This window comes from Musa acuminata, chromosome BXJ1-5, assembly GCF_036884655.1.
Source record: "Musa acuminata AAA Group cultivar baxijiao chromosome BXJ1-5, Cavendish_Baxijiao_AAA, whole genome shotgun sequence".
Lineage (NCBI taxonomy): Eukaryota > Viridiplantae > Streptophyta > Magnoliopsida > Zingiberales > Musaceae > Musa > Musa acuminata.
Window position 1 is genome coordinate 5,439,203 of NC_088331.1, and position 13,871 is coordinate 5,453,073.

The 13,871-nt window shown below is 35.4% G+C and overlaps 2 protein-coding genes across 2 annotated transcripts; one reads left to right on the forward strand and one right to left on the reverse strand.

Annotated features, from left to right (window-relative positions):
* The first annotated feature begins 7,948 nt into the window (after positions 1–7,948).
* On the forward strand, positions 7,949–8,832 carry LOC135673288 (uncharacterized). The gene has a single exon (XM_065182143.1). The coding sequence runs from the start codon at positions 7,994–7,996 to the stop codon at positions 8,585–8,587; it is 594 nt and encodes a 197-aa protein (XP_065038215.1). The 5' UTR covers positions 7,949–7,993; the 3' UTR covers positions 8,588–8,832.
* Positions 8,833–10,362: 1,530 nt separating this feature from the next.
* Positions 10,363–13,382, reverse strand: LOC135673287 (reticulon-like protein B1). Its single transcript, XM_065182141.1, has 6 exons — positions 13,258–13,382; positions 12,937–13,132; positions 11,922–12,102; positions 11,242–11,383; positions 11,105–11,174; positions 10,363–10,674 (listed from the first exon to the last, which is right to left on the reverse strand). The coding sequence occupies exons 2-6, from the start codon at positions 13,121–13,123 to the stop codon at positions 10,505–10,507; spliced, it is 750 nt and encodes a 249-aa protein (XP_065038213.1). The 5' UTR covers positions 13,124–13,132; positions 13,258–13,382; the 3' UTR covers positions 10,363–10,504.
* Between the last annotated feature and the right edge of the window lie 489 nt (positions 13,383–13,871).

The following is a 13,871-nucleotide window of genomic DNA, read 5'->3' on the forward strand; positions in this document are numbered from 1 at the left end:
GTATATAGTTGCTTTTACTTCACAAATGATATTGTTCAGGATAATAGATTCTATTATACTTTTTTAAAAACTCTTAGGGGAGTAGCAAGAGAATGGTTCTCTAAGTTTCCTTATGAATTAATTTTATCATTTTGACAACTTATTAAGGAGTTTGATTTCAACTTCATTAGAAATAAGTTATCGAAAAAGCTCATAACCTCCCTCTTAGCCATAAGTACATGGACAAAAAATCTTGGGCCAATTATACTAAATGATTCAATGATGAAATCAAACTAGTGGCGGATCCAAGTTAATTCATCTTAATCAAACTTGTGGCAGATATCGATGGCCTCCAACCCTCAAAATTCTTCTACACAATTATTGCACGACCTCCTATCACATTCCCCGAGTTAATGCAAGAGCTCAATTAACACAGAGATAGTGGAAAGAGATGTTTAAAGCCTAAAATAATTATAAAAAAAGAAAGAAGCATACGATCAAATAATCTAGGGTAACCCCATAATGACATACCAAGAGAGGACTAGGCTCCCCCTCATAGAGAATTTACTCCATTGAATACTTCTCCTATTAAGGTGTTTATGCAAATAAGAGAGAAGGATTTGCTCCACACACCATACTCTCTCCAAGCTCCTCCTACCAAATAGAGTCACACTAAAATTTATCGTTTCCACTAAGATCTTACGACTTGAAGTAGCAAATATAAGAACTCATCTAGAAAAAAAAACATCTTAATTGTTATCTCCAAAGGGTTTCTGAGACGTTTCCGAGATCACGAGGACCTATTGAACGATATGTGGACATAATTATCAGAGGACTAGCATCAAGAGGTAATAATTTATCCTCTCATAAGAATTATACTTGGGAGCTCTGTTTCAAGAGGCTCCATCCGATGGGAGATCCTTCCATTACATTCAAAGAGGAGGTTGAGCATCTGGATCTAGACCATGATGATGCCCTAATCATCTCACTTGGGATTGCCAACACATTGGTGAAAAGGATCATATTAGATATGCATAACTTTGTCAATGTCATATACTATGTTGTATTTTAGAAGATTGATTTAAATGCAAAGGATTTACGATCCATCTTTTTCAACTAACTTTATGGGAGATTTAATCACTCTCATAGGGATTATGGACTTATATGTCACCTTCGTATCATGTAATTACGTAAAAATAGTCAAGACTAAGTTTTTTGTGATGAGCATCTTGTTTGCCTATAACACAATTATTGATCGATCGATTTATCGATCGAGTTTTAAAATTAATTAAAAATACTATTAAACTAATTCACCCCCTCTCCATATCTCTTATTGTTATTAAAATTCTAATAATTGGTATTAGAGCAATGTTCTCTCATTTGGATTAATACCTAAAAGAGAATAAATAATATTTTTAAGCAATCAAGAGGAACACTTTATCACACATCTTCTTATGTTTAATGAGATGAATTATATTTATTAAAAAATATGAATAGAGATTTTTTTGCTTTCTATGAATTTTGATTTATGGAATGTTATCAAGTTTGGTTTTAAAAAATCTTTTAAATTGATAGATGAATAAAATGATTTAATTTTTTTTAAATGCTAAAGCTATAAATACTTTATTTTGTGCTTTAGATAAAAATGAGTTCAATCAAGTTTCTACTTGTGACACTAGACATTATATATGACAAACACTTAAGGTTACTCACAAAGGCACAAGTAGAATAAAAGTATTCAAAATCAAACTTTTGATTTATATTTATGAATTATTTAAAATAAAGCTAAGCGAATCTATTAGTAATATGTATACATGTTTTATGGATATTATCAATAGATTAAAAGCTCTTGATAAGAATTATATTAATTTTGAATTGATGAGTAAAATCTTAATATCTCTTCCTAAAAGTTGGGATCTAAAGGTATCAGTAATCAAAGAAGCTAAAAACATGAACAATCATCCTCCTGAAGAACTTATAGGACCTTTAATAATTTATAAAATGATATATAAATCACATGATAAAAAAGAGAAAAACCTTAAAAAAAATGATATTGCTCTCAAATCCAAAAAAATATTACTCGAGCCGATGATGAAAACATAACACTTCTTACAAAAAGATTCAAAAAGTTCACAAGGAAAAATAAGATAAATTTATTAAGAATAGAAGGTAAGAATAAAAGTAAGCTCAAGGAAGATGCAGTCATATGTTATAAGTATAAAAAACTAGGACACTTCAAAAATATATCCACAATTGACAAATTATGCCTTAATAGTTTTCAGGTGTTTGACTCTTCCAAAACCTCTTTATATTATGATAAAGTACCTAAAGTATTTTATGACTTATATGCTGAACTTCAAATACTAGTAAAAAATATAGTATGCTAGAAAGGGATCATATCTCCATATTTGTGAAAGATTGGATGACATCTTAAAAGAGCATATAACATATTGAAAGCTTTATAAATATATATGTGGTTGATTTGCCAATATCTCAATTAAGATTATTTTGGGTCAATTTAAATTGATATTAAGTCAAGACAAATTTCACTTATCAAGAAAGTCATTGGACTTGAAGTCATGCTGAATTAGGCCCGTTAGAAGGATAAACTGAAAGCCTAAACTAGGTCTGGTCAATGGCACAATCATGTCATGAATAGTCATTGTGCACCCACAACATCTTTGCTCAACGAATCGTTTGTCGCTTTTGCATACTTGTACAGATGCTTGACATCATATTTTGCCTTAGTTTTTTTTTTTATGTTTTTGCTTGAAAAATATAAGCAATGATAGTTTGTAGCATTGTAGTACAATCACTTATAGCGTCGGGCAAAACAACCTCAAAATGACTTTGTATTCACGTAGCACGACATATTTTCTGTAAACCGTCGTCGCACGTGAAACGTCAGCCATCTTAGCACCATGGAACCCCCTGGGTGGCACCAAGGGAGATGAGCATTAGGGTAGTGTTGGGCGTTGATCGATTAATATAAGTTTGCACATTAACTTGATAGAAACTTACCATCATGCCTAAGACCCAGTGAGCAATCGTTTGTGGACTTGCGATTATTCATTTTGCCTTATGAAGTATTTGCTTTCTCCTTCCTCTCTTTTCTCTCTTGCCCTCAAAGTGCTTGCTGAATTGCTTAAAGCTTACCTCTTCGTAAGACATTGGGACTTATTCGTCGCTCACTTTTGAACTAATTAACTTTTCCTTTTTACAAGTCCTACATACTAGTTACAAATGCTCTACAAGTTAATCACGTGAGAAATAACACGTGTGACATGCTGTACTTTTTTTAAAATTATTATCATTATTTATTACTATTATTATTATTATTATTATTATTTTCTCACTTTATATTGGATGATATTATATTACGATATCTTTAGATCTGTGCAATAAAAATTAGATCATGATGAAATCATAATAATGAGAGTAATTCGCCTATAAACACGAACCCTAAAGATTTCTGGTCATAAGTTACTCAAGAGGGACATCGAGATAGTCAGATAGACCAATGTACTATATACTCATTCATATGATTAAAACAGTTGGTCTCATAGTTTCTTGTGTAAGGACACTAGGGATATAATGTAGGTGCTCATTTGAGAATGAGTTTACTGAATGATTCACTCATGAAATGTTGAATGGTTAATGATACCTTATTATCATATAGTAGTTTCGTGATCTCAGTTGTGTATATGATTCATAGACTTGAGATACTAAGGATACTCTATATAAATTCTTCACTCTTTAATATCGGACTTATATGTTTGAAAGTTTCAAATCTAGCAAAGTCGGTCATCGGGAGTGGTAGCTAATTTTACGAGGGCAATTGAGCATCAATAGAGGATTAATGTCTTGTATATTCTCACTCAAGCAAATCTTTAGTCAAAGTAATTCGAATTAAGAGAGAATAAGTTTTCCGAGAGAATCCAATTAAAGCGAGACTCGAGTAGATTCCATATGGGTCTGAGGGACTATAGTTACACGGTAACTAAGGGTAGATAGATCCAATGGATTAGATCTTTTTTTGTCATTTGGGGATTATGACATAGCGATATAGTATATCCATAGTCGATGAGTTAAGTAAATTATCATGGGATGATAATTCACTGAATCAAAAGGAGTTCTGACAGGTGTAACTTATGGCCAGCTCAGTATTGGGCCTAAAGGGTCACACGACCTATTTTCTACAGATCGCAGATGGTAGATGACATGACGAATAGATTATTGAATATGTGATGTCCAATATGCCTTTATTTTATTGGATCCATTAAGTGAGACCTAATAAGAGCTTAGAGTGGATAATCAGATAGAGATCCAATTTCTATTAAGCTAGGGATAATTGGATGGAGATCCAATATCCAATATGCTAAGGTAATTAGATATAGATCAAATATCTAATAAGGTAAGATCCATTAGGATTAGCAACAAGAGCTCTCTATAAAAATGAATGTGAAACTGAAAGGGTTATAAGGCTGGACCCCTTAGCCTCCACCCCCCTAACTTCTCCTTTACCACCTCCTCAGTCGACTACCCCCTCTCTAGTGTGAGAGGATAGTAAGAAGAACTGTCCTTGTTGCGTTCATGGTAGTGCTCTCTCTGCCCATCATGTCTATTGTCTTTGCTCCCCGCTCTTATTATAAGGTCTCATCGCTTTCGTGTAATACTTTCCCCACCCATCACACTCATTACCTTTGCCCCTTCCTTACCCGTCACACTTATCATTTGTACATTCTACTTATCATCGCAAAGCTCTGTTCGTCGTGCCTATTACCTCCACCCGTCCTCTACTTCATAGGGTGAAAGTGATGGACACAATGAGTGGGGAAAGGCGCATAGAGGTAGAAGTGACAAGTGCCACAAGCATAGAATGAATGGAGGCTACAAAAGTGAGGAAAGAATACGTCATAAAAAATGGTGCGTCGTCGCTTCATGCACCGTATGGATCATCACTAGAGAGGAGGACATCTGACATCCATCATCCATGAACTTAGATTTATATTTTCAGGGATATACGATCTCCCGTAGGTGAAAACATCTCACGAATCTTACGTAATTTTTCGGTTTGTTGAGTTTTTGCTCCCAATTGTCACACGACGTTCCTATATCGTTCTTTTGGGAACTTGTTTTTGTTTTCTATTTTTTGTTGCACATATAATGCTCCTTAAGATTTCCTAATACTACAAGACCTGAGCGAGGTTCCAAATTGGCTAACCCTTTACGGATGAATATCGCAAGGGTGTGTTATGACTTAGGTAGTCTCATCTAAGTTCGAGAAGTTGGCGCAAAGGTGCATCATAATTTAGACAACTCCAGCTAAGTTTGTGACTTTGCTATAATAGTACCTCACTACTTAGATAATTTCAACTAAGTCCGTGATAGTCAGGCCCAAGTGGTAGTATCGCTTTAGTTAGTCGATAAGTATTGTTTATGCTTTGTCAACCTTTTCGATGGTGGTACTACCTATGGTAGTGATAGTACTGCCTAGATTGATGATAGTATCATTAAAGTCTAGATTTGTAGCATAGTTACAATGCTAGTACTGCCCAATGCTAGCGATATTATCGCCCATACATTAAAATTTCAAAGATTTAAAATTTTGACTTTATTCTTAAAGTCTTTTAGGCTTGTAAATACCACATTTTGGTTGATGGAGCATCTATTCATGAGCTAATAAAATATTGTAAGTTCTTATTTTAAACATTGTTTGAGTCTCCTTCCCCTATTGAATTTAATTTTAATTCTAAATTATAAAAGGTAAGAGATCTTATATAAAAAGAGAGTATGAAAGTTATCTCCTAAGCAAAAAAAATGATAAAGTTATAATAATGATAGTTAACCTTTGTCTGTTAGAAAAAAAATTGATAGTAAAAACCGATAACCGTAAGGGAAGATGAATCATAGGTTAGAAAGATAAAACCATTGTAAATTAGTTTCTCTTTTTACTTATCTTTATTTGTAAGTTATAAGTTAGTTTTATTCTCTTTACTTGAAATTGTAACTCGATTATTTAAGTTTTTGAAATGTGTTGATTTATCGATTGACTTTTAAAATCGATTAAAAATACTATTACACTAATTCATTAAGATTATAAAAGAATACCCTCAATAAGATTATAAAAGAATACCCTCAATTTAGTTTTTGTTGGCTAGATGCATTGTAAACCATGACCTAGATTAAGACTAACTCGATCTAAATCTTGGTTAAATCTGAATTGTCTTTCTAGTTAGGACAATCAAAATATATAATAATACTATTTTAACCGGATTAGATAGAAAAACTTAACCTTAACAAACGACACAAAATAAAAACAAAATAAAAGAAACATATAGACAAACAATCAATTAGGAATACCTAATCAGCACATGTTTGAATTCAATAGGCAAAAGACAAAAATAAAAAGGATCAAATCACGTATTAGATAAAATCAGTTCACTAATCAATTCATGCTAGTCATGCCCAATGTTCAACTAGGCGAACTCAATCAAGCCCATGCCAGTTAGGCTCTCTCGCACAATCATGCCATAGCCCAAGCCCAAGTGTGGCCCAAGCACATGCCCCACTTTTTCAAAAATTATATATATATATATATATATATATATATATATATATATATAAAAGATATTTTTTATACTTGTGACATTGATTCAGCAATAGTTTGTTCTTGTGACATTATAACATTGGTTTCCCATGACAAAATAAAATTCAAAGCATCCGTTAAAACCAAACCCATTTGCACATGATGCATGTATATAGGATAAATAAATATTTGAAATGCTCGACACAATTACACTCAAACTCAAAATATCTTTTTTTTACATATGATGTATCCCTATAATATAGAAACATTTAAATCACTTGAGGTATCTTAAAGTTTTCTCCTTGTAAGTAGGACAAAAAATTTGAATCATCCGATACAACCAATTAGGCGTAAAGCTTCTCTCTTATGATTCATGCATTTGTCTAAGATAATAAAGAAATAAAAGCACCACTTAATTGTTTTCTTATACAAGTTATGAGGTCCCAAAATGGATATTATATTTCATAGTAAATGAATTCATACCCAAAACACAAAATGAATGACAAATGATATGATAATTATTTTCAACTAATTAAAATTTAACATATGAAATTCAGTCAATACATACATGTCACATAATCTTTTAGAAATGACACTGGACATGCTACATCATCATTATACTAAAAAAGGTATATATATATATATATATATATATATATATATATATATATATATTGAGTAACAAAACTAAATTCTTTATGTGCCCTGAATGTTCAAAATGATTAAAGATATAAAAAGATTCTATCGAATGCATAATTGACATTAATTTTTTTATAAGGTACACACAATAAATCTTTCTTAAATCATGACCACATCAATCGAAGAAGAATTTCTTTTATGTTTTTAGACATGATAACTCAAAAGACAAATAAGGTCAGATCAATCTCATCAACTCCGATTGATAACCAAATTGATGATATCAAAAATAAAAATAAAAATCGTATGATTTCAAAATAAGTTGCCATATGATCCAAAAAAAAAAATTCTGAGAGATTTAGTTTCTAAAAATATTTTAAAAGAGTTTCTTTTTCCAATTTATACGGAAAACCGTAGTAACACAAAATATATCTGAGCCCGAATTAATAGTAACTGAGGTACGTCGGTCCCATTTATTACCTCTTTCCTTGACGGTGATGAACAGCTCACCCAACCCCCAACAGAACCACCAACCCAAGGACGCACTTTGAATGCTTTTCTCCGGTTCTCTTTGCGTACCCAATTTTCTACCAGCCTTCTGGTTGGAGGATCCCAACAGGTAGCTTATTGATTCCTCACAGGCACTGTAACATTCTCCACCAATCGAATCTAACCGTTGCTTTGCCTACCAAATATTATTAATAGTTCCTCCGGAACAACATAACTATCTGATGGCTCCACAGTTCCAGTTAAATGCGACACCCCTGTCTCTGAACCGGACCGCCGGTAATGGACTCCAAGGAACATCGCCACCATCGGTGGTGCTCTCGACGCTGCGTAATCATCTCCGTTGCAGTAATCCTTGGCATCGCCCTCCTCCTCCTCATCCTTGGCCTCACCGTCTTTCGCCCCCGCCACACAGTCACCACCATCAATTCGGTGCATCTCGGCGCCCTCCGTGTCGGGCTCGACGTCCCCCATCTTTCCGTCGATCTTAACGTCACCCTAGACCTCGATATAACGGCCACCAACCCTAACCGTGCGAGCTTCCGCTACGACACCGGAAACGCCGAGCTCTTCTACCATGGGGGCCTCGTCGGCGAGGCGGTTATCCCGCCGGGGAGGGTCGGAGCCGAGGGTTCGGTGCGGACCAACGTATCTCTCACGGTGATGGCCGACCGACTCATCTCCGACGCGACCCTGTACAAGGACGTGATCTCGGGGTCGGTTCCCTTCTCCACCAATACGAGACTCCCCGGGACGGTGACGATTCTTGGGGTGTTCAAGCACCACATGGTGGCGTACACCATGTGCAACATCACCGTGAGCGTTCAGAGCCGATCGGTGGAGAACTCCGATTGCAGGTATAAGACAAAATTCTGATACTTTTTGTTCCGGATTGGAGTCACGGACGAGAGCTTCCTTTGAGTAAAATTGTGTAGAATACATGTGCTTCATCTCTGGATTTGCTCATGAAATGAATTGATTATTGTGACTGCTACTGAGCGGAGGATCAAAACGAAAGCTTGATTGAGTTATGCTTTTGGATTAAGTTGCATGGTTGTAGAATTATGATGCTTACTGTTGCAATTCTTATACTCAATTGCAGTTTCTGATGCTCTTCTTACTGTTCTTGTTGCACTTTTGTTTGTTGGAATTGGACAATTGGTTGTTCCCAACATTAAGCTTTCTTTTAGCTGCTTGATTCTTTAGTTTCTCAGTGGAGAGATCTTTATGGGGTTGTGCGCTTGGTTAAGTTAAATATGAGTATATTGAACTTTTGAAATCCCAAGAATGCAAGGGTGGACTATTTAGTGCTTAGGTCTCAAGGTCTTGTCTTGACTACACTTGGTTATGTTGGAAGTCTTGTAGATGTTTGTTTAAGAAGATTCTGAACAATGAATGTGCTGCTCAAGATAAGCTTTAGCCTTAGTTTCCCTTTCTTTGGCTGGAAGTAAGACAATCATGGGCTAGCTTGGATGGGAAAAATTCTACTAGTGTTTTGTTGACATTGTTAAGGTAAGAATCAAGGAAGCATGTATTGCTTGAGGATCCTTTCATCCTAACAAGTACTTTCAAAAGCAATTAGGAAGGTTACCATAATGGTTCCGGACTCGATGAAACCACAATGAGGAGCTCTTCTTTTGTATGCATGGTGAGTGCAGATTCATTTGTGAGGAATGTCATCTTCTAATTGATACTTACTGGCTAGAAAGGATCCATGTAAAGTGGAATATAAAAGGACAAAAATATGCTTTCCGATTCTAGACATCTTGCTATTCATAAATATTGCTGTTCCTCTGCATAGGTATGTATGCATCAATGTAGTTATACAGTTTTAGTAATACAAATTGTTTTACAAATAAGAGATCTGTTTGTTGGTTTAACAGTGCACTAGCAAACCAAATAAATAATGAGAGAAGACATTTCAAAATTGTGAATGAATGATGCCAACTCTGAATGGCTTTCTTATTATGTTTAATCAACTCCTGTTCAGTAATAGTCTCTTTTACCTTTTGTCACTCTTGTATCCTGCTACTTTGTTAAGGAACTCCAATTTTGAAAGGGTTGATGGTTGAGTGACTGCTTGTCATGAGCTGTAGCAGGAGATTCTTGTTGGGGAATCTCTTTAACTGAACATTCACAATTCTGAACATTAGATTTAGAAAGTAATCTATACAGAAAGAAAAAAGAAATATGTTGAAGATGTAAAGGTATACTCTCAAGGTTTTAGTGTTCTCCCATCTGTTTGGTTAAGGTTAGGTAGTTCAATGTTAGAGTGTCATTTACTTAGGTTGTGATTTAGGTTAGATCTACCATCTATAGTATGAAACTGAGTGCATCATGAACCACATCAAACTTGAAGATAACTCTCTTGAGTTCCTTTGCAAGCTGTAGACGAAATGAGAATCTGCTTGAAAGAAAGCTTGTGTTGAATAATGGCAGATAATGTGTGAAAATTCTGAATTGAGGTTGAGAATAATGAACAGTGCAAAGTAGTGAGAGGAGACACACCAAATAACAAGATATCAATGCATTGAATGATGTCTTTCCTCAAGGAAAAAATGTATTGAATAAACTCTTACATTATGAAGAAAAGAATACCAGTAATAATTGTAAAATAGCACTGCTGCAGTTGCTTCAGAATAAGCATCTAAGAGCTGTGCAATAGGCTGTAAAGAGATGTATTATTGTCACCTACAGACATGTTCCAAAAAAATGACTCCTCCATGGATTAATCATCAGATCTGCCAGTGGCAGGAAATTCTAGGAGAGATTTACCCCAAACATATTTCTTTTTCAGTGTTGCTTTATGGAAGAAAGCCGTCCCCCAGGAATTTTCTGGAGTACCTTGGCATTAAGGACTGCATACTGCTTGTCAATTTGGACCATTGCCTTCTCAGCAGCTGTGTCGACATGGTCCTCGTACTTCTCATAGAGAACAGGCGCAGTGTACAGAATTAAAACAACTGCGAAAGAAAGATTATGACCTAAGCATAGAAAATATGGCGCAGTATAAAACAATCTCTTGCAAGTTTTACTGCTACGTGTGTCCAGTAGACATTTACCATTTACTGGTGTGTTTTGCCAATCTTATGAGGAAATCGCCTTGATTTGTTATGTCTCTTTGTTCTGGTGTCATATTGTTTAATTTTTTTCTTCACGAGACATATTCATGATATTTTAGCCTTAACCTACATACTGAAGCATGTTTTGTCCAAAAGATTTGAATGCTATTATTCTGGTGTGCAACCAGCACTATATAGAGGGTAAAAAGGCTGAAAGAAGTATGTTGAGATGATAAATCTCTGGCATTCCAAACATCTTGCATATTAGACGATTAAACAGAAATTAACATTCTATATATAATGATGCAAACAAGATGCAGAAGAAACTGACCAATGTAGAAAAGAGTCAAGAAGCTGAACCAGCCACCAACTACCGAAAGGATCCATAAACCTCCAATTACCTGCATATAAATTTGGCAGTCAAGACACAAACTGCAAAAAGGAAAGCTTGGAGGTATTAAATCATACCTTCAAAAAATTCCTCAAATCATTCCCAGTAGCAACACAACAGAAAATTGCAAAAACTTCATTTATTTTGTTTCTTAGAATAAGAGCCATGCTCAGAAACACGTCCTCGGGCACAAAAAGCTCTGGAAATTTTGGTGGAGACCTGGATATCAAAAAACAAGAACAAGGAAAAACTTCAGCAAGAAAATAAGACTGCCATCACAAATCACAAACAGTAGTTAAAAAAAAAAAAAAAGGCTGGCCATGGCCAAGTAACTCTTGTGCTTATTTTACTGTTAGGGAAAAGGAAGTTTGGGACAACAAACAAACATTCATCAAATTCCAAAGCTTGCCTGAGCAATGTTTTAAATGCCCTTTTCCTTTCCTTTTTATTCTTTAAAGAATTAGATTGTTCATACACAAAAGATCCAAATGTCTCCATTGGCCATGCTCTATAGAACTTCAATGAGCATTGAAAAGACTAATTTTACAGGAGAAATTTACATCAACTCTCAATGTTGAAGTATCATCACTTCTCAGCAGAACACATATTTTTAAGCCATATTATTATATTCATGATCCAACAGAATTCTGCTCCGTTAGCAACTTAATGAATCATTACTTTTTAAGCAATCCATAAGTGCCAAAAGATATTGTAATTTATTATAATATCTTTACTCGTAACAAAATATGGCTCATACCTGTTGACAAACAATGCTGCATTAGACCAAAGGTACGACACTGCCAGTAGAAGTATAAGAGAGTGGCATATAAATGTCAGCAGGTGATAGCCTATCCATTCAAAAAGAAGCCATATAACAGTAACTCCAGCAAGTATGCTGCCTGATTGCTGCTTATTTCTCCATAGTATGATATCAGCAGCTGAAAGCACAATAAACTCATTATTTAAAACTTGCCTATATTTGATCCATATTCAAGAGCACATGCTAGATCCTAAATGGCAAGCATGATATGAACTTTTAAGTATCTTGAGTTAGCAAAACAATAGCCAAGAGTTGTAGACAAAGTTGCTACTGGCTTGACTTAAAAGTTTTCTAAGCATGGAAAATTTGAGTATACACAAAAGCCAGCTTATCCATAAAGAGGATGATTGACTCAGAATAAAGTCACATCTCAACCTTGAAAATGAAGTTCTTAACTCAGCAAGTATTAGGAACAAAGTGTTGGCAGGTACTAGAACTTAGAGGGTCGAGGAAAAATAGCGAAAGGAGGAGCAATTTGGAGTTAATTTCAACACAAGAGAAGAGAACAAATTATACTACAAAAGCAATATAATGTAAGGAATATTAACCTGACATTGATTTCTGTGGAAACAAAATACAAGACCAATAACATATTAAAGATGAACATCCAAAAGTGTTGTTAAAGAATAGAAAGTAAGCAACATCCAATATGATCCATATCATTGCTGATTTATATCTTTAGATTGACTAAATTAGCTTCTCCAACTCCTATCTCACAACCTCTGTCTCCATAACAATAAAACCGCAGTCTGATATTGCCGATTTAACTCCCATTATCAATTACACATTTGATTCGTTTAAGGAGCTATACACCGTCATCTTCACGAACCAGGTGGAAATGACTGAGGAAATCGTATCACAGATTCAAACTAAATACAGCTGCAGGACAGTAACATAAACAATTATCAAGATAAAGATCTAAGTTAACTTGGCAATGACAAGGAGAACATACATTTCCCTCCTCCGAGGACGGCATGCACTGGTTCCTTCCTCCCAAACAAACGTTTCTTCGTCGAAACATTAGCTGAAGGCTTCTCGTTGTCCGAATCTGAAGACGACGATGATCCTTTGTACTCATGGATCTTCTCATGGATCCTATCCGTCATAGATGCTTGCTCACCGATTTCTGACATCATCATTTAGTAGACCTTCCAACAAAACGCCAATCGAATCCATTAAAACAGATTAAACAAAGCATCTTAAATCTTTACGCAGCAAAAGCGGAAAACATTGATCTAGGAAGAAGTAGATGCAGAGACGGATCATACGATACCGAGATCGGAAAAAAAAAAGGCGAATTAGGGCTTGCGATCCTCCGCAGAGGCTTCTCCTTTTCCCTTCTTGGCTTCCACTCTCTTCGCTCGCTCGCTCGTCCTCTTCTCGTTCAAACTGAAACGGAAACCGGAAAACCGAGGAGAGACAAAAGCGGGGGAAATTTATTTGGTCCTGCAGCGGCAATCGGGCGGTGGAGAATCGATCGCGTCAAATCCAACGGCTGTTAGAGATTAATCGTTATGGAGATCGCTGAGTGATGACGCCGTTGCATAGGTTTGGCTTCCACGTGGATGGTCGAAGACGAGGAGTGGCCGAAACCAAAGGGATAATCAAATTACGTATATGCCCTTGATGTCGAAGATGGTTCGACATGATGTGACGGATCGTGGTCATAATTTCGCGGCTCGGGTCGAACGGTCCGGTTCACAAGAAACTAAAAACCTTTTTAGAACATAAATAAACCAAATTAAACCATAATATTAATATGGTTTATAACTCTCTCCAGATGGTAAACATACTCTCTTGCAGAGATTTGATGAGACGATTTTGGTAAATTGAATTATAAGTGATTGTATAATTACATTTCATGGGTCAGATTTGGTATCAAATAGA